The 24181-nt window shown below is 34.6% G+C and overlaps 1 protein-coding gene across 9 annotated transcripts in view; it reads left to right on the forward strand.

Annotated features, from left to right (window-relative positions):
- Positions 1 to 24181, forward strand: part of LOC138701333 (band 3 anion transport protein-like) — a 734049-nt gene that overhangs the window by 696259 nt on the left and 13609 nt on the right. For all 9 annotated transcript variants that reach the window (XM_069828100.1, XM_069828106.1, XM_069828105.1 and 6 more), the window contains 9 exons: positions 2369 to 2509; positions 3525 to 3722; positions 4968 to 5072; positions 8026 to 8230; positions 10732 to 10953; positions 11628 to 11776; positions 13957 to 14151; positions 16182 to 16360; positions 18489 to 18663. In XM_069828100.1, the coding sequence (XP_069684201.1) occupies positions 2369 to 2509; positions 3525 to 3722; positions 4968 to 5072; positions 8026 to 8230; positions 10732 to 10953; positions 11628 to 11776; positions 13957 to 14151; positions 16182 to 16360; positions 18489 to 18663 (1569 nt within the window). The remainder of the gene's footprint in view (positions 1 to 2368; positions 2510 to 3524; positions 3723 to 4967; positions 5073 to 8025; positions 8231 to 10731; positions 10954 to 11627; positions 11777 to 13956; positions 14152 to 16181; positions 16361 to 18488; positions 18664 to 24181) is intronic.

The raw sequence follows: 24181 nt of genomic DNA on the forward strand, positions 1-24181 counted from the left end.
GTTAACAGTGAGTTCCGTAAATAATTTCCTGAAGTGCGAGTTCTAGCACTTTCCCGGGTTTATAAACTAGTGAATAAATTCGAAATGACAGTTAAAGCTCTAGAGATCCCACTGCCATAATCATTTATTGCAATAATTCGTTTCTTCAATCAGTCGACAATGGTGTTTTAAATTCTCAATGCAGTAGAACCTCTATTATCCGAAGTAATGAAGGGGGTGAACTGGACGGTTAATCGAAAAAATCGGATTATCCGTACTGGTACCATAAAATATTTTATGCTCGACCATGCCGAAATGTAGTAATTATACACCTGGTAGCAGCCCTTTAATGGACCTCATTAAAGTACACCTATTCATTAAAGTTCAGGTGTTCCACCAATCAGAAAATACCATTGTAGCAATATGAAAGCTCAAGTATCGATTATTCTATTCTATTCTATTCATTGAAACGTCACGGAGGCTGGAAATCCAATACTGTCGCAGAAGGTTATGTTGAAGAATCGATCCAAAATAAAATTTAAATCTCAAATACAATATTAAACTCAGTCGAAAACAATAACACACAAATTAACATCAATTCACCGTCATCTTCCAGCCTTTCACAAAGCACATTCCCGCAAATTCATTTCACCAATTGCACAATAAATCAATATCAAGGTCAATGTCGACATTTGTTTCTCGGAAAAAATCAATACTTTCGCGTCTGCGCACATCTCACAATTTACGAGGTGTTGCACAAGGTCAGTTCCGCTCCTCAGTCAGATAAGAATAACATGAATACATATGAATCATTTCAAGTTAGAAATATGGTCGAGCATAAAAAGTCGTATGAAACTTGACTATAATGATAATTAAGACGCTCGTATGAAAATTATGAAACTTGCTTGCGCTCGTTTCATAAACATACTCGTGTCTTAATTACTACCATTATAGGCTCGTTGCATAATGTACTATTCATAAATTAAGTGCATATTACAGTTTTGTAATTTCCTCCGTAATGTTGTGTTTAACATGCTAGATAGTGGTCCAGAAGTTCACTAATTTAAATCTGGTTGTCAATGATGGGTTTATAAGTGCCAAGGAAATTCCTTGTAATGGTTGTTCACTGAAGGATAGGAATAGGTACTTTATACACTTTATCCTTGTTTTTCATTAAATCGCGCTCAGTTTTAACGCCAATCGCATATTCTGATGCGAAATGACCTTCGGTTTCTCTTTTCCAAATCTCTCAATTATTTGCAGTTTTATTTTGATACTCAGCAAAACACTTTTGACACCCGTGGAAGATGTTTTTCGTTGAAAATATAAAGTACGGGCACTCTAACAGAGGACAAGGCCTGAATGCTGCACGGGTTTGCTAAAAATTGTGCGGAAGTTCTTGAGACCATTTCTTTGAAGGCAGTAATTATTTCACAAGTTGGGGAAAACACCTTCAAGTAACTGTTCTTATTGCCGGTAGTAGCAGCCTACTATGTAAGCCTAAAAGCTTGTAATAATACATTGTAGACAAAATAAGTAATAATATAAGGTATAGTACTACATTTTTTTCCGCAGGAAAGAAAGAAAAGAGCGAGAGAAAGACAGTCGGATAAACTGCCAATCGATTAATAGAGTGACGGTTAATCAGGGTTCTACTATAGTACTGTTTTCTGATGAACATTTCGACCACCTACTGTAATGTGCTAAGACAGATTAATTTTTGTTCCTTGTGTAAAGTGGGAGTTTTTTTTTTCTTCATGCGAGTGCACGGAATTAGTCTTGATTCTTATGCTATCACTTGTCAGGAGCCAGCATGTGGGAACTACATGGACAACGGTAAGAAATGCACTGTCGTAAATCTCCTTTCTTCTTGCTTTCTTCAGGATTGTATATTATTATTTTTATATCATGAAAATCAAAATGTGAAAGAGGCTTTGTATAAATCTGACATTTCAAACCTCTGAAATGTATACGCAATATTCAATGGGTAATGTCCAGAATGAACGCTTTCATGTAAGTGCCATGAGATTAAGAAACTAATGCCTGTTATTTAATTCCATTTTTTATTTATATTGCTGAAAAATGTGAATACAATATACAAGAATCTTTGGTGGCGTAAAAACTTTGGATAGGTTGTGGCCTGTAGCATGCATACGAAAAGCGAGAGTATTATAATACTTTACATTATGTGTGCAATTACAAGAAAAAACGATTTTAAGATATTAATTAAATTGTTTCAGTATATCTCTTTTTTGTTTAACACAGTTTACACAGATATTCTGTATAATGGAATTTAATTCGTAAAGACAAACATAGCTGTAGTTCTTGTATATGAAATTCCGAATGTACTTTATATCTTATAGTAAATATAGTTTTATTTTTGCTGCAGAATTTGGCAGAAGACAAAGGAAAACCCAAGATAGTACCATCGATTGCAAGTATGGACACTGTTTCCTCCTTAAAATCGCCACCACCAGTAAACAACCATTCCAATCATGGCGATTTTGAAAACAAACAAGATAGTCATGCAGTAAGTATCTTTTTTTATGAATTCCATTGAAATTCCTTTTAAATCTAACATAATTTTTAAACATTTCTTGAAAAATAGGATGGAAGCTTCAGCCTGGTGAGCTTTCCCTCACCTACGCCACTGTGCATAGCCTACCTGTTTATAAAAACTGGGTGTTCATTTCAAAGTGTGTCGTGACGTCACTGTTGTGAGTCAGTGATTTGAAGCGAGTTTCAGTTTTTATGTCAGAGAAGTTGCCTATTAATCAAGGCGTTCGATCTGAACTTGAGAACGTGTATGGTATAACTTGAACGTCGTAGCAAGAGATGGCGGTCTGTACGGTCTGTGTGCTACCATAACCTCTTTCGAACTGTGTTTTGCGCGGGCAAGTCGTAGCAGGGTATTTGTTATCATCGGTTGCGTACGGCAACATTCCGTAACACAAATCAAATGCTCCGTGTCCATGTTGACAGTCGAAGTTAATGTCAACAAATACGTAAGTAATCGTCTTAACCCTCTCCCCATATCCCGACAGTAAGAAAAAACTCACCTCAGTACGTGTTTCCAAACAGTTCACATTCCTGCCACTACAGCATTACCATAGGGGAGAGTCGGGTAGTATCGGACATCGGGTAATATCGGACAGTGAGTTTCTTTCATCTACCACACGATGATAGTACCTGATTGACATGGTTACGTTTCAGTAATGTCGCATAGAGAAACGTAACTATGTCATTCAGGTACTACCATATGGTGGTAGATGAAAAAAACGCACTGTCCGATACTACCCGATGTCCGATACTACCCGACTCTCCCCTATGTATCAGTAAGTACTTTTCAGAATGAACGCCGTACTTGTCAGGCAACTTCTCTGGCACATAGGTAATACGCCTCTGCGGAGGTGTAGGAAGATTGAATTCTCTAGGCTCATCTGCTAGCCACATGACGGCATACAGCGAGCCATGACACACTTTGAACTGAACACGCAGTATAATGCTCCATGTAATTTTTCAGTGATTAGTGTGTGATTTCTCAGGTGGACATGAAGGAGGAACTAACGTACACGTCTTCCACTGAAGACCTGAAGAAGGCTGCAAAGGAGAGCATCCTGAAGAGAATCCCTGTAGGTGCAGAGGCCACTACGGTCCTTGTGGGTGCTGTCGATTTCCTGGAGCAGCCAACCATTGCATTCATTCGTCTTGCCGAGGGTATTCTTATGCCTTCCATTACAGAAGTGAGTTTCTGCCATTGAACACTTCCACATGTATTCACACTACTGATTTGTTTGCCGTTTTATAAGAACAAAAACAAAGGTGCGAAAACTGGTTTCTGCGATTTAAAATAAGTAGGCCTTGTATTCCAGCTACCTAAAGACTGTAGTTAAAGACACATTGAGTATATAGTATGCCAAACATAGATGATGCAATGGATAAGGATATAAACAAACACATCGTGGCTGTGTGTTCATGAGGTACATTTAACTCTGGACATTCTGAAGCTATACTAGTAAACACATGCTTGAGCCGTGATGTTCATTTTCGTCGTGATCTTTGCAGTGAATAATAACGTGCATTCGTAAGTTACAGAACTGAACATATGCGGATGTCACTTGAAATGATTTTATATTGCAAGAAATTCTTTCAATAGCACATGACGTTATTGATCCATGATGTAGAAAAGATATTCATATTATGTGATATTTTTTCGTGTTTCATTAGAATATTGCGTCTCACTCATCACTGAAAACCCTTTAATTTTCTATGTACTTTTCTAGAAATTCCCTAAAATGGAGATTATTTAATTTATTAATTGGGATGTTGGCATTGAACATCATGGTAGGCTACACAAATCCATGCTAAACATCAAGTTAGTATCTTCATAATTTTGAGATTTTTATGGTACTGGTTCTTTTTTATTACGTTCAACACACTTTCTGTGCCTTTTGGTATTTCAGTGTCTTTCAGTACACTGTTCTTTGTCACTTTTACGTTTATTTTACACAATTTATATGTAATGTTGTCTATATTGACAGTAAAAATATTAGTTCAAATATCCTCAACTATGCCCCACAATATTACACGCTCTGCAATGAACCTTCAGTCAGCCACAAAGGTGTAGTTATTCAAATAGCTCTAATACGACTAGTAAGGGCAGTGATCGATAAGATTACCCACTATGACTGCGTCCCAATTTTCACTTTCTAGAGGAAGAGGACAGAGGATGCGTAACTATTTTGTATACGAACGTACCTGTATCTGCGCTGTGACGTCACATATACTTTGAATCAGGCAGCTTCATTCCAGTTTATAGGTAGCTGGAATATGGAGCCTAAAAATAAGTAATACCAATGATCGTAGTGTCCTAGTCATTGCCTAAAAATTAATTCCAGTACAGCTTTTCGAGGAAAAAGACAACGATCCTAAGTATGATAGAGATCCTTAACTGAGAAGCACTTATAATCTGTAATATTTGTTTCTAGGTTACCATACCAGTAAGGTTTCTGTTCATTCTTTTGGGGCCAACTAATGCAGACTTGGACTACCACGAAATTGGTAGATCCATTTCTACTCTTATGTCAAATGCAGTAAGTAAAAAATACGGTATTATTTTTTCTTAGTCAATAAATTCATCACATCATCTCTATCGCCATCATTTTCTTCTTCTTCTTCTTTTTCTTCTTCTTCTTCTTCTTCTTCTTCATCTTCTTCTTCATCTATTATTATTATTATATTATTATTTTATTATCATTATTATTATTTTATTATTTTTATTATTATTTTATTATTACTTTTATTATTATTATTATTATTATTATTATTATTATTATTTTTATTATTTTATTATTTTTATTATTGTTATTTTATTATTACTTTTATTAATATTATTATTATTATTATTATTATTATTATTATTATTATTATTATTATTATTATTATTCTTATATTATTATTATTATTATTATTATTATTATTATTATTATTTTTATTATTGTTATTATTTTATTATTACTTTTATTATTATTATATTATTATTATTTTTATTTTTATTATTATTATTTTATTATTATTATTATTTTATTATTTTTATTATTGCTATTATTTTATTATTACTTTTATTATTATTATTATTATTATTATTATTATTATTTTATTATTTTATTATTACTTTTATCTTCTTCTTCTTCTTCTTCTTCTTCTTCTTCTTCTTCTTCTTCTTCTTGAATTTGACTCTGAAATGTATAGCAATTCAAATTGCAGTCGTCTCATATTTCGTTCCTTCCTTTATAATTAAGAATTTGTTTAGATATACTGTTTTACATTAATTAATTATTTGTACTTGTCTAGCTTTTGTTTTCTGTAATATACAGATTGTGGCAAACAAGACTTGATCCTAGTAATGTCCTTGCTAGCTCGCTCACTGTCGGGAATTGATAAGCAAAGAAGCATAATTACCAAACAGTGGTCAGTTTCATTGGTGTTCTCACAAGAGGTGTTGTCGTAAGAGTGACCATGGTTAGTTACACAACTGAGCAACGAATATTCATTTTGAAGATCTCTTAGCAGAAAAGTCATATAAGGAATGTTAGTGCAAATTTCGCCTACATTTTTTGGAAGCTACCGAACCATCTCTAAGCAATATTCTTACGTTCTTGACTCATTTAAGAAGCAACGTGAAACGGGCTCTGTTTTAAACAATAAAAAGATAATATGGAAAGACAGCCTCACAGAAAATATTTAGGATATGTGAACAACAAGTCTGAAGTAAAATCTTCAATTTGGTTAATGCAGGAATTATGTTGCACTAATCTGTTTTACAACAATTCAAAATGCTTAGGTTTTATCCATATCAAGTGTCGGTATGCCGTCTGCCACACAACAGAGTGACTAGTGGTGAACAATATGTGAACATATTGCCACAACATTTGGTGCTCTGTATTTCCTCATTCTTTAATGCTTTGTAAATTACATTTAAAATTCTACCAGTTTATTTATATTACATTCAGTTGAAAAGTATTGAGAAAGATTTCAATCCCTGTTACTGTGAATATATCGTCGCCATTGTCCTCATCATCGTCATCGTCGTCGTCGTCATCATCATCATCATCATCATCATCATAATAATATTATTATTATTATTATTATTATTATTATTATTATTATTATTATCATTATCATTATTAGTATACCACCACCACCACCACCACATATTACTATTACTACTATTGCTGCTACTACTACTACTACTATTATTATTATTATTATTATTATTATTATTATTATTATCATCAATTTAAACATTATAATGAATGTATAATTCTGGATAAAAATAATAGTAATAATAAAAAATAAAGGCACATCAGATATTCAAATAAAGAAAATTTCATCTAGAGAATTGGAGTCTGGAAAGGTTCCCAGAATGCTGGCTGCATTTCCACGTTGGATGACTATTCCTATCCGTTGCCATAGATAATTGGTGAAGCGAGGGTCTCCAGTAACAGTCACCAAACTTCTACCAATTTCGGACACAAGGTCTTTTGCTTCTTTACACCAGGAGCCCATTGTTTCGACAGCAAAGACGATGAAGATGTTGTTGTTGTTGTTCTCTAATGCCAGGCGTTTGACAATAAAGTCATTTGACCTCTTGCACTCCAATATTTTTCGAAGATATTGTCATGGTCAATCACTGAAGCACAGATTTTGAGGTGTTCTGAATCCATTTCTTGATTTGAGTTGCACAGTGGGCAGTTAAGGGGACTGGTATATTTCAATTCTATGCAGGTGCTTTGCCAAACAGTCATGGCCTGTTGCTAATCTAAATGCAGCTACAGACGATTTGCGTGGTAAATTGGGAACCAACTGTTGATTATCAAGATGTAATTGTCTATTAAATTATTAAATGTACGTATTTATGACGTTTACTGCATATGGCAGATTCTCCTGCAGAGCTTGTGATTTTGGAAGTTGACGGCAAGTGAGATGGAGTGAAGGTATCCCACATTAGCAATTTTCCTCTGCTCCATGAGACCAAGGTTTTTTCCATCAGGGCGCTTTGCATCCGTGCTACTAATCCTAGTCGGTTCTAAAATAGCAGGGATACCAGAAGATGTTAATGCTCTCTTGATTATGTCTTTAATTGTTAAAAGTCAAAACAAACGTCCCTTACTCTAACACAACTCAGAGCGTGATGATTGTAAGTGTCGACAACTTCCCCACATATACATTTATGTGGTTGGCAGGTTTTGCATCCAAGACGTAGAGCGACTGCAGTCTTAAAAAATTTGTTATCCATAAGCATTCTAATATTTGGGGAAGGTAGAGCATGTAGCCAGGAACCCGCTTCTTTTTCTTGCAGAGCCAAAAGAAGAGCTTCGTCTGTTTCTGATGTACAAGATGTTACAAGAGATTCTAGGATGTGCCTAACAATTATATCAAATTATTATTATTATTATTATTATTATTATTATTATTATTATTATTAATTTATCTAACATATTGACCCTGAAATAACACGCAATGACACTGTTTTCTTTTGTGCAGCAATTTCACAAAATAGCTTACAAAGCTGATGAAAGGAAGGAGCTATTATCAGCTATCAACGAGTTCTTGGATGACAGTATTGTCTTACCCCCTGGTGACTGGGAGAGGAAAGCACTGCTTCCCTTTGGCGAACTCAAGGCAAAGAGTGAAATGATCCGAAGACGAAAGAACACACGCCTGATGGAAGCAGATGAGGCGCAGAAAGGTATGATTCACTGTAATCTTGGAACTTCCCTCAGGTCTTCCAACTAATATATACTTGCTACATGCCCTGCCCATCTCATACATCTGGATTTAATGTTCCTAATTATGTTAGGTGAAGAATATAATAGTTTTCAAGCATAATTATGTTGTCATACTTCTAATTACCGTATGATTATTTTGTGGAATATGGTAAACCCAATATTTTCATTAGTGTACTGTAGAGTCAAAAATTTTATGATATTTTTGGAAGGTAAATAAAATATCGGTAATATACAGTAGCCTATGGTACTTTGAAACAATAACTATTACATTAAGCATGCCACAGGAGTAGTTTTACGAGATATCTTAACCTTAGGATGCATAACGGAGGCCCCCAGAGCCCTTAGTACTTTTCAATCAATGGCTGCAAAAGGGTATTTGTCAAATATGGGGGGAGAGCCATTAATCCTTCCCATTGAAGGCTTTAAGGAACCAACCTGGACAAATACCCAATGTCCCATCCCTACCTTCCCGTGGTGCAGCTGTTAGTAAGCATAATTTTACAAGCTGAACTAAAGGGAGGGGCTATTCATCAATTAGCACTGGTCAGCTTGATGAGTTAATGACTGAATTTAGTATAATTTTCCTCTATTCAATACCTAATTCCCTCATTACCCTTTCCTATCCAGTCCTCTGACTGAACTCTTACTTTCTTCGATCCTGACGGTATTAGAGCATTCGCGGCCTAGGGGTTCATTTCACTTTCCCTTTTACTTTCCTGTTCCTAGTGCTGACTTGCTATGGCACTAAAATCGTCCTCCAGTGGCTTTAGAAGGAAAAGCTGGTGATCAACAAGATCTCCCAACTAGGTCCAGTGGACCCGTCGACCAACAGGAGGTGTGGTCCCCTAGAAATTCTGGGGGTTGTGTGTGAATGAAGTAGCTACTAAAACGTTAAAATATGGTGTTCACTTAAATCGGCTACAACTTGCCATTTAATTGCCCATAGTGCAACTCAAACCAAGAAATGGATTCGGAACACCTCAAAATCTGTGCTTGAGTGGTTGACCATGACAATATCTTTGAAAAATATTAGAGTGCAAGAGGTCAAATGCCTGGCATTAGAAAACAACAACTATTCAATCAGTTTAAATTACGTGTTAAATGATATCAGTCTGTTTGCAATTTTTAGTATGCTCTCGGATGTCTTTTGGGTTTGTATCAACGGCAGTCAAGTAAGATTTACTAATTTCATTCATTCGATGTAAGATAGGCTAGTTTATGTCTGTACCACTTTAATGTATAACAGGGTTCTATGAAATCTTCCGTTTATTTTCCTTTATAAAATGAACCGTCATTTACCTGTATTTGTTTCAGTATTTCTGTAAATAATTGCAACAACTGTGTTAAAACTCGCAGGTGTTTATCTCCCATTCTTTTTATTAACAGGCCTATAGAACATTTTTTTTAATTTTATTATTCTACTTAACACTTACATAAAAAGTTGAAGTCCACACCTGTGGAGTAACGGTCAGCACGTCTGGCTGCGAAACCAGGTGGCCTGGGTTCGAATCCCGGTCGGGGCAAGTTACCTGGTTGAGGTTTTTTCTGGGGTTTTCCCTCAACCCAATACGAGCAAATGCTGGGTAACTTTCGGTGCTGGACCCCGGACTCATTTCACCGGCATTATCACCTTCATATCATTCAGACGCTAAATAACCTAGATGTTGATACAGCGTCGTAAAATAACCCAATAATAAATAATAATAAATAAATAAAAAGTTTAATCAGTGGCAGAACCATTTTGTTGTCTTTTTTATAGTTTTTTTTTTTTACTTCGTGGTTTTGCGATTGCTATTATTCATCCTAATGCAGGGATAGTTCATGATGCGAAGCTGGCCAAGAAGAGATGTTATAAGTGTCCACATAATAGCTAGAAAAACATGCCAAGAATGTTGCAAATGCAATAGAAATATATGTAGTGAACATAGAGTAATAGTCTGTGAATGGTGTTTTGTAAATGAGAGAAAAAACTCATACTTTGTAGAATTTGTGATTAGTTTTGTGTTCACAAGAAAAATTATTTCAAATGAAAATGTGATATCTAAGATTTATATAGTGTATTAAGATCTAATTTTATTTTGTTGAAACATAAGAAAAGATTTAGGACACTTCCTTCAATTTTCTAAAGAACTTAAATTAGTGTAGTGACAAGATATTTTCATGATATGATATTAATTGTTTAATACATTTATTGTTTCATTTTGGGTTAGACATTATTATTTAATAAATTCGTTGACTATTTTAAGTTTCTCATTGTCCCAAGAGAAGAAAATTCATATTTGCTGCATTAATTTTATTATACAAGGAGTCTTAGGGATCACCGTTACGCATTATTGTGGATTCCAACTGTCATGCATCCTACGGTTAAAAATATATATTCATCAGTTAATATTGGTTTTGCAGTACTGTAATTTAGATATGGTACTTAGTCGTAATTTAATCGTGTTCTTTATTGTTTTAGCTCTGTTACTTCTTGGGGAAGAAGATGGTGAAAAACCTCCATTTCATGATCCATTGAAAAGAACTCGGAAACCATTTGGTGGATTAATAAACGATGTGAAACGAAGATTTCCACAATACAAATCTGATTTTACTGACGGATTCAACTTACAATGCATAGCAGCAGCCATATTTATGTACTTTGCAGCTCTCTCTGGGGCTATCACATTTGGTGGTTTGATGGGTAAGCATAAAGTTCAATTAGAATTACCAGTAGGCATTCTAAGTTGGAAATATTGCTACTTCATTTCAAGAATTTTGTTTAAAATTTGAACTGAATGTAAAGTATAAGAACACATCGAATTATTTTACCAATATGTTATTCCAACTTAAGTAAATAATTTTTAACCTTAAAATGCAATCAGAATTTATACAGTTTATATAGAATTTAATTTAGATGGCTGAAGTTATTGTTTTAGTATGTTGGTAACAAAATCATAATCAGGATCTTTAATAATGCGACATAAATGAAGTATTGGTATTCTAAGTCCTTTCTAATAGTATTGTCTGTCCTGGAATTATGATATCAAACAGTTTATTGATATCTTCCAGGGCTTAATGAATCACATTTATAAATAGGTACCGGTACCAGTATATATTACATGCCAGGTAGTCAACTCTTCTAGACTATATCGTTTACATTTTTGCATCTTGAAATGGCATTGCATGCTTATAGCATCAAAGGATACATCCTAAAGCTGGTGTAAAAAAGAGATGCATTTATTTCTGGGAAAATATGGCTGTTCACACGTAAATATAAAACTTTAAATTATATAAATAAATAAAAAATGATGTTACATTTGTCACTGTTCTTGTTCCTTGGCATTAAAATGTACATTTTTTTATTATTATAAACAGGAGACAAGACTGACAATCTGATTGGCATATCTGAGACTCTGATATCAACATCAGCAGCAGGCATTCTGTTTGCGTTACTGTCTGGTCAACCCCTAATCATCATAGGAGCAACTGGGCCATTATTACTGTTTGATGAGAGTTTATATAGCGTAAGTGAAAATTGTAACAATTTAATGTAATAATACATCTGTTTTATCTTTTATGAAAATTTCCACTAATGTAGCATGTGAATTAAATTGATTCATTAATTTAAATACTACACTGTCACACTGGAAGTGCTTATTTATTCAACTGTTTATTTATTTATCCATTTGTCCATTCAATCATTTTTCACCACACCAAGTCCACACCTGTGGAGTAACAGCTAGCACGTCTGGCTGCGAAACCAGGTGGCCTGGGTTCGATTCCCGGTCGGGGCAAGTTACCTGGTTGAGGTTTTTTCCGGGGTTTTCCCTCAACCCAATATGAGCAAATGCTGGGTAACTTTCGATGCTGGACCCCGGACTCATTTCACCGTCATTATCACCTTCATATCATTCAGACGCTAAATAACTTGAGATGTTTATACAGCGTCGTAAAATAACCTACTTAAAAAAAAAAATTCACCACACCATGGCCACACCTGGTCAAGTGGCGTACAGGACAATGATAATTTAGCTCTAATATCTAATATACTACACACTTTAGGTTTCTATAGGGGAACAACTGACAAAACTCTGTTGGTCTGTGCATGCGTCAATCTTAAAGAGTGACACAATATACTACTCACCTCCTCCCTAATTATCAACCAATAACGAAAGAAGGCAGTACTTACATAGACTTCCAATGAAGTAGAATATTTTCGCATTTTTTTTATACGTAATAATAACTCAAAAAGTAGTAGTCAGATTCTAAAAAGGAAAAAAGCATGTTGAAGAGTATTGTTTGCAGATATCTAAGATGTTTGAGTCACCGCAGTATAACAGATGTAAGTCTTCTTAATTGAGGTTTGTTTCATACTATTGTAGTGTGGGAAAATATGTTTTTGAAGTAGAAAATCAATCAGCGATAACTTTTTTCCCTGAAAAGATATGTGGGTAGTTGCAGTGTATGAAATCGTCTAAAAACATTACACTTTATGTTGAAAAAACCCCATGTTAATAGAATGAGTCTACAAGATATTATCACTTGTTAAAGGTTTATGTCTGACTGCTCGCAGTCCGTCATGTAACGCATACATAAACGTTATTTATCTTCAAAACCCAACAGTGCTTTAAAAATAAGCATTTATTGTTTTGATTGGTTTCATTTACTTAAAGGCCAGACTAAAATGTTTAATCAGTTGTCTCCAGTCTTTTCAATTAGATTTTTGTAACAAAAATGTGTTGATCACGTTAGAAATAACTAAGAACAATATTTTTGTAGTGCTAATGTAATTTTCGTTACACTGTAGTTAAATTCAAAGACGCTAGAACCCACCAGAAAGGACAATTACAACCGTGTGTACTTTTGCAATGCGGTGAAAGATGTCAAATTAGGAAAATGAAGCATTAAAAAGATTTCGAAAGAACACAGGATCCCTTACACAACACTGATTGATCAGTTAAGCTATGGGATAATTATTTTACTATTGTAAGGTTCCCCATTAAGAAGAGAATAAGATAATTAATTGACAGAGTGAATAGAAAAATAGGAGAGGACTTGAATGAAATGGGCTTTCTCCGAAAGAAAGTGGGAGAGGGTGATACATTTTTGTATTCCCTGACAATGAAGATTCTATAGAATTAGAAAAAGTGCCGATAGTTTGAGAGGTGGTGGAACAAACTTTGCGACATGGGAAATTTTAATACTGAAGACTACGATATTGAATAAGTTAAATTAAGAAATTTCAATATCAACGCTGTATCATTTATTATCTTACTGTATTTTAATTTTGTCATAATATTGAACTGTTCTTAAAAGAATTTAATTAGTGATCACTCTCATACATTCAATTGTATGTATCTGGTTTTGAATTATAAAATTATGTGTGATCAGATTCAACAATAAAAGTTAAAAAAAAAAAAAAAGTTAAAAACAATGGAGAATAATTATATTAGGTAGATGGGATGCTGAAAAATAGGAAATTATGAAATCAAATCCTCACTTAGCTAGAACATAACCTATATGGTAATTAAAAAACTGAAAATGTTGATGGGATCCACACCTGTTAACGTATTATTATTATTATTATTATTATTATTATTATTATTATTATTATTATTATTATTACTTTTGTTGTTAGTATTCATATCATGCAGTGTTATATACTTCGTACATATTTTAAAGTTTTGTCATGCTCTTGTTGCAGTTCTGCTTGACAAATGGATTTGATTTCCTCACAGTGAGAGTGTATATTGGCGTCTGGTTGGGTATTATTGGTCTGATTGTGGTATGCTTCGAAGGCAGTGTGCTGGTTAAACTGTTCACTCGCTTTACAGAAGAGATCTTTGCAGCCCTCATCTCGATTCTTTACATAGTTGAGAGTATTATGAAGCTGTTCGTGGTGAGTGCAGAACTTATTATATAAACCTTCACGAAGCATTCGTCATTATTGTATTATTATAGCCTAACGAGGGCTTAATTTGAAACTAACGTAACTACAATCGATGTTTTATTCCCAACAAAATTCTGAACAGGCTTATTTCACATGAACTGTACCATCATATTTTGTAGTTAAGAATTGTATTATATACAAGATTAATTCTGTAGGCCCAGAAATTAATTTTTACGTAGATTCTTCGTCCAACAGTGCATATTACTGTGGAATCCCGACCACCAAGTCACTTAGTTGAGTGCGCTCCTTGTATAATGGCAGTTGACTTAATATATGTCAACATATATTCGAACTTGCAGTCAGGTCAAAAAGGGAAAATGCTAGAGAAGAGGGATTCGTTCCGGTGCTGTGGATTGAACTTCGGCGTAGCTCAGTGGTTAGAGCACTTGGTACGTAGAACCAAGGACCCAGGTTCGATCCCTGGTGCCAGAGCGAATTTTTCTCCTCTAATAATCATCTAAACTTAAACTTTTATTCAAATGCTGAAAAATATTTTGTTTTAAAATATGAATTAAAATTTAAAATCGGCAATTTGAAATTTCATTGTGAAGGGTACCATAAAAAGATATCGCAGGTGCCACATTGGACAGGTTTGCATTATATACTTCATAGTGTGTATATTATATTAAATCATGAGATTACTACATTAGAAGTTTTACGTACCTATATTTGAAAACAGTGTGATTGTAGATAAGGGTATTACAAGCAATATAATGTGATATGAAGAGATGATGACTGTTCATTTAATGCATTAGGCTACTACAGTGTAAGATAAAATACATTTCTGGAAAAGAAAACCATCAGATACGTAATCTACGATTGGGATTAATTGTACTGAAGATAGCATTTGTTTATTGTCATAAATTCAGGACAGAAAATACCACCATAAGAATATTGCGTGTCAGCTTATGAAACCAATTAAATTTTCAGGAGTGTCTACTTAACCCTATCCTTTCTGTGTTAAAGAGTTATGCACAATAGATCCATTGAAGCTAAAGTGCGCAGGACTCTCCTAATCCGCTTCTGGTTCCATTGTAAATTCTGTTATTAAATTAGTGCTGTTGATCGATCAAAATATTTAATCGATTAACTATTTGAATTTAATCGATTAATCGAGTTTTGATCGAGTTGAAAAAATGTTTTAATATATTGTAATACACAATTATTGTTAAATTTAACTTGTGTTCGGTGATAAGCATAAGTATTAAATGTTGTATATCTGTATATATTGTATCATTATATTACAAAACAACTATTTTAATTACTTACTGACGTATTTATTATCAGGCTTGTAATTTATTGTGTGAATTTCTCCGGAAATTTTTGAGACAAACATAAATAACAAAAAGTATGAAGCAAATCTAGTCTTTCAGGTAAAACTCCCTGTAAAGCAGATTTGAATAATTTCAAGGGAAAAATTGTTCCGGGGCTGGGTATCGATCCCGGGACCTCTGGTTGAACGTACCAGCACTCTACCACTGTCACTGTCCTCATATCTCCATCTCTTTCTGAAGTTTTTGTGCTAAGATTTTCCCTACACTATCTGGTTTACAGTTAGAAAATATTGTGCTTTTAAGTAAGCGATTTCCGAGACAGAAATATTGTCGGAATTTTTAGTATGAGTTTTATTAACAAAATAATAATTAATATCAACTACAACCGATTCATTTTAATCAATTCGATTATTCGATTAAATATTTTTGATCGATTAATCTTATAACAGAAATTGATCGATTAATCTAATTGATTGGAATTTAATCGATTAATCTAATTGATTAATCGATTAAATTCCACAACACTATATTAAATGAAACTATTGCGAAAGTTTTCAACATATTAGCAAGCGCTCAGGGATGTCAGAATTACTAAATGCTTAATAATAGAATGGGAGAAAGTGTGAGCAATGTATATAATACCCTGATAGAGAACATTGTACTGTGAAAGAGAATGTTTAGGTCTCCAGGCTTCATTTGTTGCAGGTGTTTCACGAGCATCCACTGTGGGCCGACTATTGCTCAGATCCATTCCCATATAACGATACGAGGATCAATGGTTCAGATGCCCCCAGAAATGGTTCCCAGGGGGAATCTGGAACCTACACTAACAGTGGTGTTGTATCTTATTCGTTAGTATTGAATGACAGTTATCTGGAAACTGGGTGAGTTCATTGCCATTCTTTTCATCTTACTGTTCTTCTCTCTTCTTCTCATTTACTTTTTCGTATCTTTTCTTTTCTTCTACTCATCTTCCTTCTCCTCTTCCCCTTTATTCTCCTGTTTCCCCTCTTCTACTTCTACAGAATATTCCCTTCACTGTATAGATAGTGTATGCAGTAGATCTCTTGTCTGTGAGACTGAAGCCGCAATCTTGTTTTAAATTCACAGTCGTACATTTGTCTTAGTTGAGACACAGTATAAAAAATTTCGTAAAAAAATGTAAGGAAATGCATTCTGTTGTGAATAAAAGAACAAACTGCGTGTACTTACTGAGAAAAAAACTCGATGAAATATGCTCATTACTGAGTCTTGAGCTCTCAAGAAATATCTTCCATTTGTTGCAGTCAATTGCTGCCATGTTCCAATTCTCCATTTCCAGATCCCTGACATCACCATTCATCCTTTCAGCCATCTTAATCTTGGCCTCTCCATCTTTCTTCGGCCTTCTATTTGAAAAATTAACATTTTCTTTCTTATTTCCCTATCTTCCTTCTTCATCGCATATCCTGCTACCTTAACCTGGTCAACTTTATATGCTTAATGATATCTGAGTCATTTCCTTGTTATGGGCGTGACAAATATTTAGTTATATTGACTGAAAGACTTAGATTATGTAAATTTCTTACCTTGTAGACAGTTAAAAAAAAGCTATGGTATATACCGTACTTCTAGTTACCTAGTTGTTGATGCATAATTATTAAATCCATATATTTTGTCTAAGATAAAAAGCAAGGGGAAGATTAAATGTTATGGGTGTGACAAAATTTTCCTTGCCATTACACATTCATTAATTGGTAAGTTCTGAAAAAATAGTACCGTAAAGTGGGGTGACTTTGAACGCCAAGGTGACTTTGAACAGTAATTTAGCGCCTTTCTAAATTAAATGCTGTACCCTATTGCGAAAAAACTGAACTAGTTTATTGACAACTTAAACAGTTTTATCGCAATTGGGTACAGCATTTAATTTAGAAAGGCGCTAAATTACTGTTCAAAGTCACCTCGGCGTTCAAAGTCACCCCGCTTTACGGCTTTTATTTTTCTTTATCTGTAAGATTTTTAGAACAAGACTACCTTTTTTAAACTTGGATTTGTGTTTGGCCAAGGACATACAGAATATTTATAACATGTTACAGGTGTGACAGAATAGTTAAATATGAAATTTCAATTATTTTATTATTATTTTCTCTAAACATCTGAAAATATAACTAATTAAAGGTATAAAAGGAAACAATAATGGTATCACAAAATTTTACTGTTTGATTTTACTGTGAAAATTAATCATTTTCAAACAAAAACAAATTGTCCACGCTTATATGTAACTCTGAGACTGTTCATTTTTTTAACTACAACAGAAGCTTTCTCCATAGATATGTCTTTCTTTTTGGCCAGATCTATGAAATCCCACTATAGCCAACATAGGAAACAAAACCACGATTGAAATTGTCAATCAATTAACAAAGTTTAACTTTGCTGTTTATGGTAACCTGTGGATTTTTATTTTAAAATGCTATATATCCGTGTCTTCTGGACTATGTCGAGTATTTTAACATACATAAATATAATCTTCATCTTACGATGTTTGGTGACGTATACACATCCGTTGATGTGACATATTAATGAATTTAAATACTATTATTTTGTATTATTTATAATAGTATTTAAATTCATACATAAATAGACCTTTTTTTTTTTTGACACAAGACCGGTTGCATTGAATGATACATCAATTTTTTTTTAATTGTGTACTGATTCTGTTTTCCTTCACACACCTTTGTCACATGCTATATCCTTCTAAATATTTTGTTACAAGTTTGATAAAACTACAGAAGTTACTTTCAGAAATTACTGTAGCAATATGTAGTTAAATTAAGTCAGGATAATACAACTATCAAGATATTAGTTTCATATCCAAAATGGAACTTTTAGTTTCGATTATTTGGCATTCGTATTTTAATATCCACTATGTAATATTCACACGTTGACATAGAAGTGCCAAAGTTTCATTTTACGTCTATTCTATACCATTTTAACAGTTTGAACTTCATGAAGTTTGTTGTTTTGTTTTTACAGAACCACTCAGGATAATGTAACAATCAGGCCACCAGCTTATAGGGAGAGCACGGGCCATCTAGTTCTAGATAACCAGCCAAACACTGCGCTTCTCTGTCTCATTTTGGCTCTTGGAACATTCTTCATAGCATATTACTTGAGACAGTTCCGAAACAGCAAATTTCTTGGGAGAAATGTAAGTGAATGCAGCAGTCCTTGTTAAATACTGGGTGTTCATTTCAAAGTGTGTCATGACGTCACTGTTGCGAGTTTCAGCTTTTATGTCAGCTAAGTTACCCATTAATCAAGGCATTCAATCTGAACTTGAGAACATGTACGGTATAACTTGAACGTCGTAGCAATAGATGATCGTCTGTACGGTCTGTGTGTTACCATAACCTCTTTCGAACTGTGATTTGCGCGGGCAAGTCGTACACAGGGTATTTGTTATCATCGGTTGTGTACGGCAACATTCCACAACACAAATCAAATGCTCCGTGTCCATGTTGACCGTCCAAGTTAAGGTCAACAAATACGTAAGTAATCGTCTTAACCCTGTCCCTGCATTCCGACAGTAAGAAAAAAACTCACCTCAGTAGGCTACGTGTTTCCAAAGAGTTCACATTCCTGCCACTACCGGCATTACCTTGCGTATCGGTAAGTACTCTTCAGAATGAACGCCATACTTGCCAGGCAACTTCTCTGGCACATACGTAATACACCTCTGCGGAAGTGTAGGAAGATTGAATTCTCTAGGCTCATCGACTAGCCACATGACGTCATACAGCGAGCCATGACACACTTTGAACTGAACACGCAGTATATGGGTCATTCCATAATTGGTGACAATAATGTCTGTATGTGGTGCTAACAACGGTAAATAACGTAAAGCTGACAACATTGAAAAAGAGGAGCATCTGATGTGTGTTATTTATGAGTTTGAAGACAATAATATAATTTATAAGATAATGAGTTTAATTTGTGGACTGTTATCTGTAGTGCTCTAAAATGTTTAGCAAATGTGAACATTAAAATTCAGATTGTCAATCTGTCCAATGGATACCATCCCATTGTGGAATCCTGGAAAACGAGAATGCAGATGATTTAGCAAAGAAGGGCAGTACTGCTACTTACAGACCTGTTACTAAATCTCCGTATTACTCTGTGAAGAGATTTATTAAATCTACATACTTAGACTTCAACAAACAAAATTTGATAACTCAATCCCAAGGGAAAAAATGGAACTCCCTGCATCAAAATCCACAGTTAATTCCCGATTTACCACGAAAATCGTCTGTAGCTGCATTTAGATTGGCAACAGGCCATGATTGTTTGGCCAAACACCTGCATAGAATTGGAATATATCAGTCCCCTAACTGCCCATTGTGCAACTCAAACCAAGAAATGGATTCGGAACACCTCAAAATCTGTGCTTCAGTGGCTGGTCATGATAATATCTTTGAAAAATATTGGAGTGCAAGAGGTCAAATGACTTTATTGTCAAACGCCTGGCATTAGAAAACAACAACAACACATTCACATTGCAACAGGCAAGAATGCTTTTCAGAATACTTAAATTCAAATGTTACCACTAATTATCGAAATACCCATGTATTTTGTGTTAAATGTAATGACTGATTAATGTCTATTAATATAGCCGTGTAAGTCTACCTTCTTATTTTACGAATATCAGCTGCAGTATACACATTGGTTAGGTACAGCTTTGGTGTTTTGTGGAAATCACAGTTTTGGGTTCAAATTCCGTTTAGAACATTAATGTTTGTACTTTTTGAATATGATGGGAACCCTGTGTTGTCTTAGCCGCTGCCTAACAAACCAGTAGAGCATCAGTATGACATACTGGGTGTTCATTTCAAAGTGTGTCATGACGTCACTGTTGATGAGTCAGCGATTTGAAGCGAGTTTCAGCTTTTATGTCAGAGAAGTTGCCTATTAATCAAGGCGTTCAATCTGAACTTGAGAACGTGTACGGTATAACTTGAACGTCGTAGCAACAGATGGCGGTCCGTATGGTCTGTGTGATACCATAACCTCTTTCGAATTGTGTTTTGCGCGGCCAAGTCGTACGCAGGGTATTTGTTATCATCGATTGCGTACAGTAACATTTCACAATACAAATCAAATGCTTCGTGTCCATGTTGACAGTCGAAATTAATGTCAACAAATACGTAAGTAATCATCTTAACCCTCTCCCCATATCCCAACACTAAGAAAAAACTCACTATAGTACATGTTTCGAAACAGTTCACATTCCTGCCACTATCTGCGTTACTGTACGTATCGGTAAGTACTTTTCAGAATGAACGCCGTACTTGCTAGGCAACTTTTCTGGCACACAGGTAATACACCTCTGCGGAAGTGTAGGAAGATTGAATTCTCTAGGCTCATTGACTAGCCACATGACGTCATACAGCGAGCCATGACACACTTTGAACTGAACACCCAGTACATTTGATGCATGTCGAACCAGTTTCCACCCTCACACGTCGGCACAGCACGATACTAACACAACATGTTTTCGGCATGCAGTTTAGCAGCACATTTCTTACTATGCAAGCTATTGAGCATTAGAAAGGCTTCGGAAGAATATGGGGTCCCTTACACGACAATGAATGATAAATTCTGTGGCCGAGAGGAAAAAGGTCTTAAGTCAATTTTTTTGTGAAAATGAGATTTTTATAGGGGAGTTAGGCTTAAAATGACATACTTGGGTAAAATGATATACTATGTGTTTTGTGGAAAACATTGTAAGATAAGTTTGGATTTACAGCTCTATAGTGCACAGAAGTTGGCAACAGTGATTACACGTCATGTTAGCCTTCCCTCGTCACTGCACCCACCGACTCCAGCCACTTGATGTCTCTTTCTTCAGGCCTTTGAAAACATATAATCAGGCCGTTACAAAGTGGCTGAGGAACCATCCTGGATGGGTGATTACACAGTTTCAAATTGCGGACTTATTTTCTGAAGTCTATGGAAAAGCTGCAACCATCACCAATGGATTGGGTGGATTTTCTTCAACAGGAATTTGTCCACTCAATTCGGACATATTTCCTGATCACTTATTTAGTCTTGCAGCGCCCACAGACAGACCTCTAACGAATGCAGTCCCTACAGACGGGCCAAAGGGTGCAACACAGAAGAGCAGTTCAACAACAAGAAATGCAAAAGAACATATGATAGAGCCATCACCACTAACTGCACAGCTGCGAAAACGTCACAAACGAGGCCTTCACCTCATGTGACACAGCAAGAGATCTCCCCGATTCCCTCTGGCACTAGATCTGTGACGAGAAGAAAGAGAACACGTGAAGGGTCCCAAATCGAGCATCTCTTTTATTAACCAATTAAAATTAAAGGAAGCTGAAAGAAGAGCTGTAAAAGAAAGGCGTTCAGCAAACAGAGGAAAAACACAGCTTCAGTTTGATCTAAGCAATGGGGACCAAGATGAAGAGAGTGACTTCGATGGTGATGTTGAGAACGATGCACCTTGTCTGTACTGCAATGAAGTTTACAGTCAATATAAACTAGAAGAAACATGGCTACAGTGAAAGAAATGTTTCTCATGGGCACACAATGAATGTGCAAGTGTATCTAAGAGAACAAATTTTTTTTTTTTTTTTAACTATGTAAAAATTAACTTAAGTGTGTCATTTTACCCTAGTAACTTGGGTAAAATGACATAGTTTGTCTATTTTCAAACATACATTTCAGTTAAAGATTGTCAGTATTTTCCACTTTCTGTTGATCTTAATATATGTGTTAATATTGTAGTACCAGTTATATATAATTGGCCAAAACAAATTTGGTAAGAATACATATATTTTTCAAGATTTCCTTTAGGTATGTCATTTTAGGCCTAGTTCCCCTATATTCTGAAAGTGGAAACAATTCTCTACAATCTAGTAAAATGGTTAAAGTCAAATAAGACTCCTGACTGGATTTATAGAGCATTACCAAATGTCCTAAGTACTTTTTGAATCGAGCACACACAGAATAAAGGACTTAAGAATATTTAATACTTTATTCCTTACAAACCATCATGTGTTTACTTTCCATGCTTCCTTATTAAAAAGGTCTAACTTGTATTTTAACCATTTTATCACATACTCATGCCCTTTCTTTTTAAAACTTTAAGCACCAAGGTAAACAGTCCTATAATAATTGTTTAAGACCCATTTTGCATTCCTAACAATTTACATTTCTCATTTATTTTGACATGAAAAAGGTCTTATGTTTAAATAGTTCTTTCTACTCAGTTTGGGTTCTAGCCTTAAAAAGTGCGGCTATTTTTGGAAATAATGAAGAAAATTGTTAAATAAGCAACATTAAGGCCTACCTATTTTAGAATAAAGATAAACAAATAATATCCAGGAAAAACCTCTTAATTAAAAAAAAACTATAATTGACATCAATTTCAATCTTTCTACTGCTCTTCTGAAAAGTATAAAATTATTACTTAAGATCTTTTTCCTCCCAGCCACAGAATTATACTATCATAAAATAATTTCGCTAATATAAGATTCCCCACTAAGAAAAGAATAAAATATTTCATTGGCAGAGTGGATAGAGAAATAGGAGGGGACTTGCATGAGAAGAAACTTGTCCGAAAAAAAGGTGGGAGAGAGTGATACATTTTTTGTATATCCTGCCACTGAAGTAGAAGAAGAGCAGACAGTGCGAAAGGTTAACACACCTGGTAATTACTCTACTTCTGGGTTAGGTCCTAGACGAATTAAATCATGCAAGGGTTTGCCAACCTATCATGGTCGGGAAGCACTGTTAATTCACCAATGCTGAATAATTTCTGTAGTTGAATATAATCGTTGCCTACTTAAAATAGTTCATTTACAGTTTATAACAATGACTCAGAGCAGCCGTTGTATGAAGCCGGAGCCAAGAATAGCGAACATGTAGCTGACTTCAAACATAATAGGAACAAATCTGAGTTTGCTACACATCTAATTAATCATAACCACGAACTTACGAGTATAAGTGACACTCTGCAAATTTTAAAGACAGTTAATAATAACAAACACATGAATGCCACAGACGATTATTATATAGCTACATATTCTAATAATAGTAATACGCATTTACGTAATGAACAATTCCCCAATTTAAATAACCCACTTTACAAAATTGTAAAGAAGTCAATTCTTGGTAATCCACTAGGTTTGCCAGGTGCATAGTTTTCTTTAAATGCTAATGTATTTCTATAAAGCTCAGTCGTGTTGCTACAACATTGCGGTTAGGTCAGCTTCTCCTCAACCAAATTTGTAAGTATTAAAAACCACGATTCTAAATTCAACATTCACTTTTTAACTTTCAATTTCAAAATTTTTACACTTCCCCGTTATATTTTACAGGACTTTGGTTTAGCACGAGTGAGCTATATACCATAGCATGTTCTACTATTTTGTGATTTATGACCACCTGCAATTGAAGATTGTTAAATTATTTTATCTCGTTATACATTTAACCATCAGCACATTGTTTGTTTTTTCTATACTTTGTATGGTTTTAAATTTTATGTTACACGTATTGTTCTTAACTGCATATGCTTACACCGCTTATCGTATTAACTTTTTCAAACATTTTTAACCCTTTGATGCACGCATTTGGGAAGGAAATAAAAAATTGTGTTTGCAATGAAATTAAACTTTTATTTGTCTAAGAGAAGCGCCTCAAAT

This window comes from Periplaneta americana, chromosome 6 (genome assembly GCF_040183065.1).
Source record: "Periplaneta americana isolate PAMFEO1 chromosome 6, P.americana_PAMFEO1_priV1, whole genome shotgun sequence".
In the NCBI taxonomy this organism is placed as follows: Eukaryota; Metazoa; Arthropoda; class Insecta; order Blattodea; family Blattidae; genus Periplaneta; species Periplaneta americana.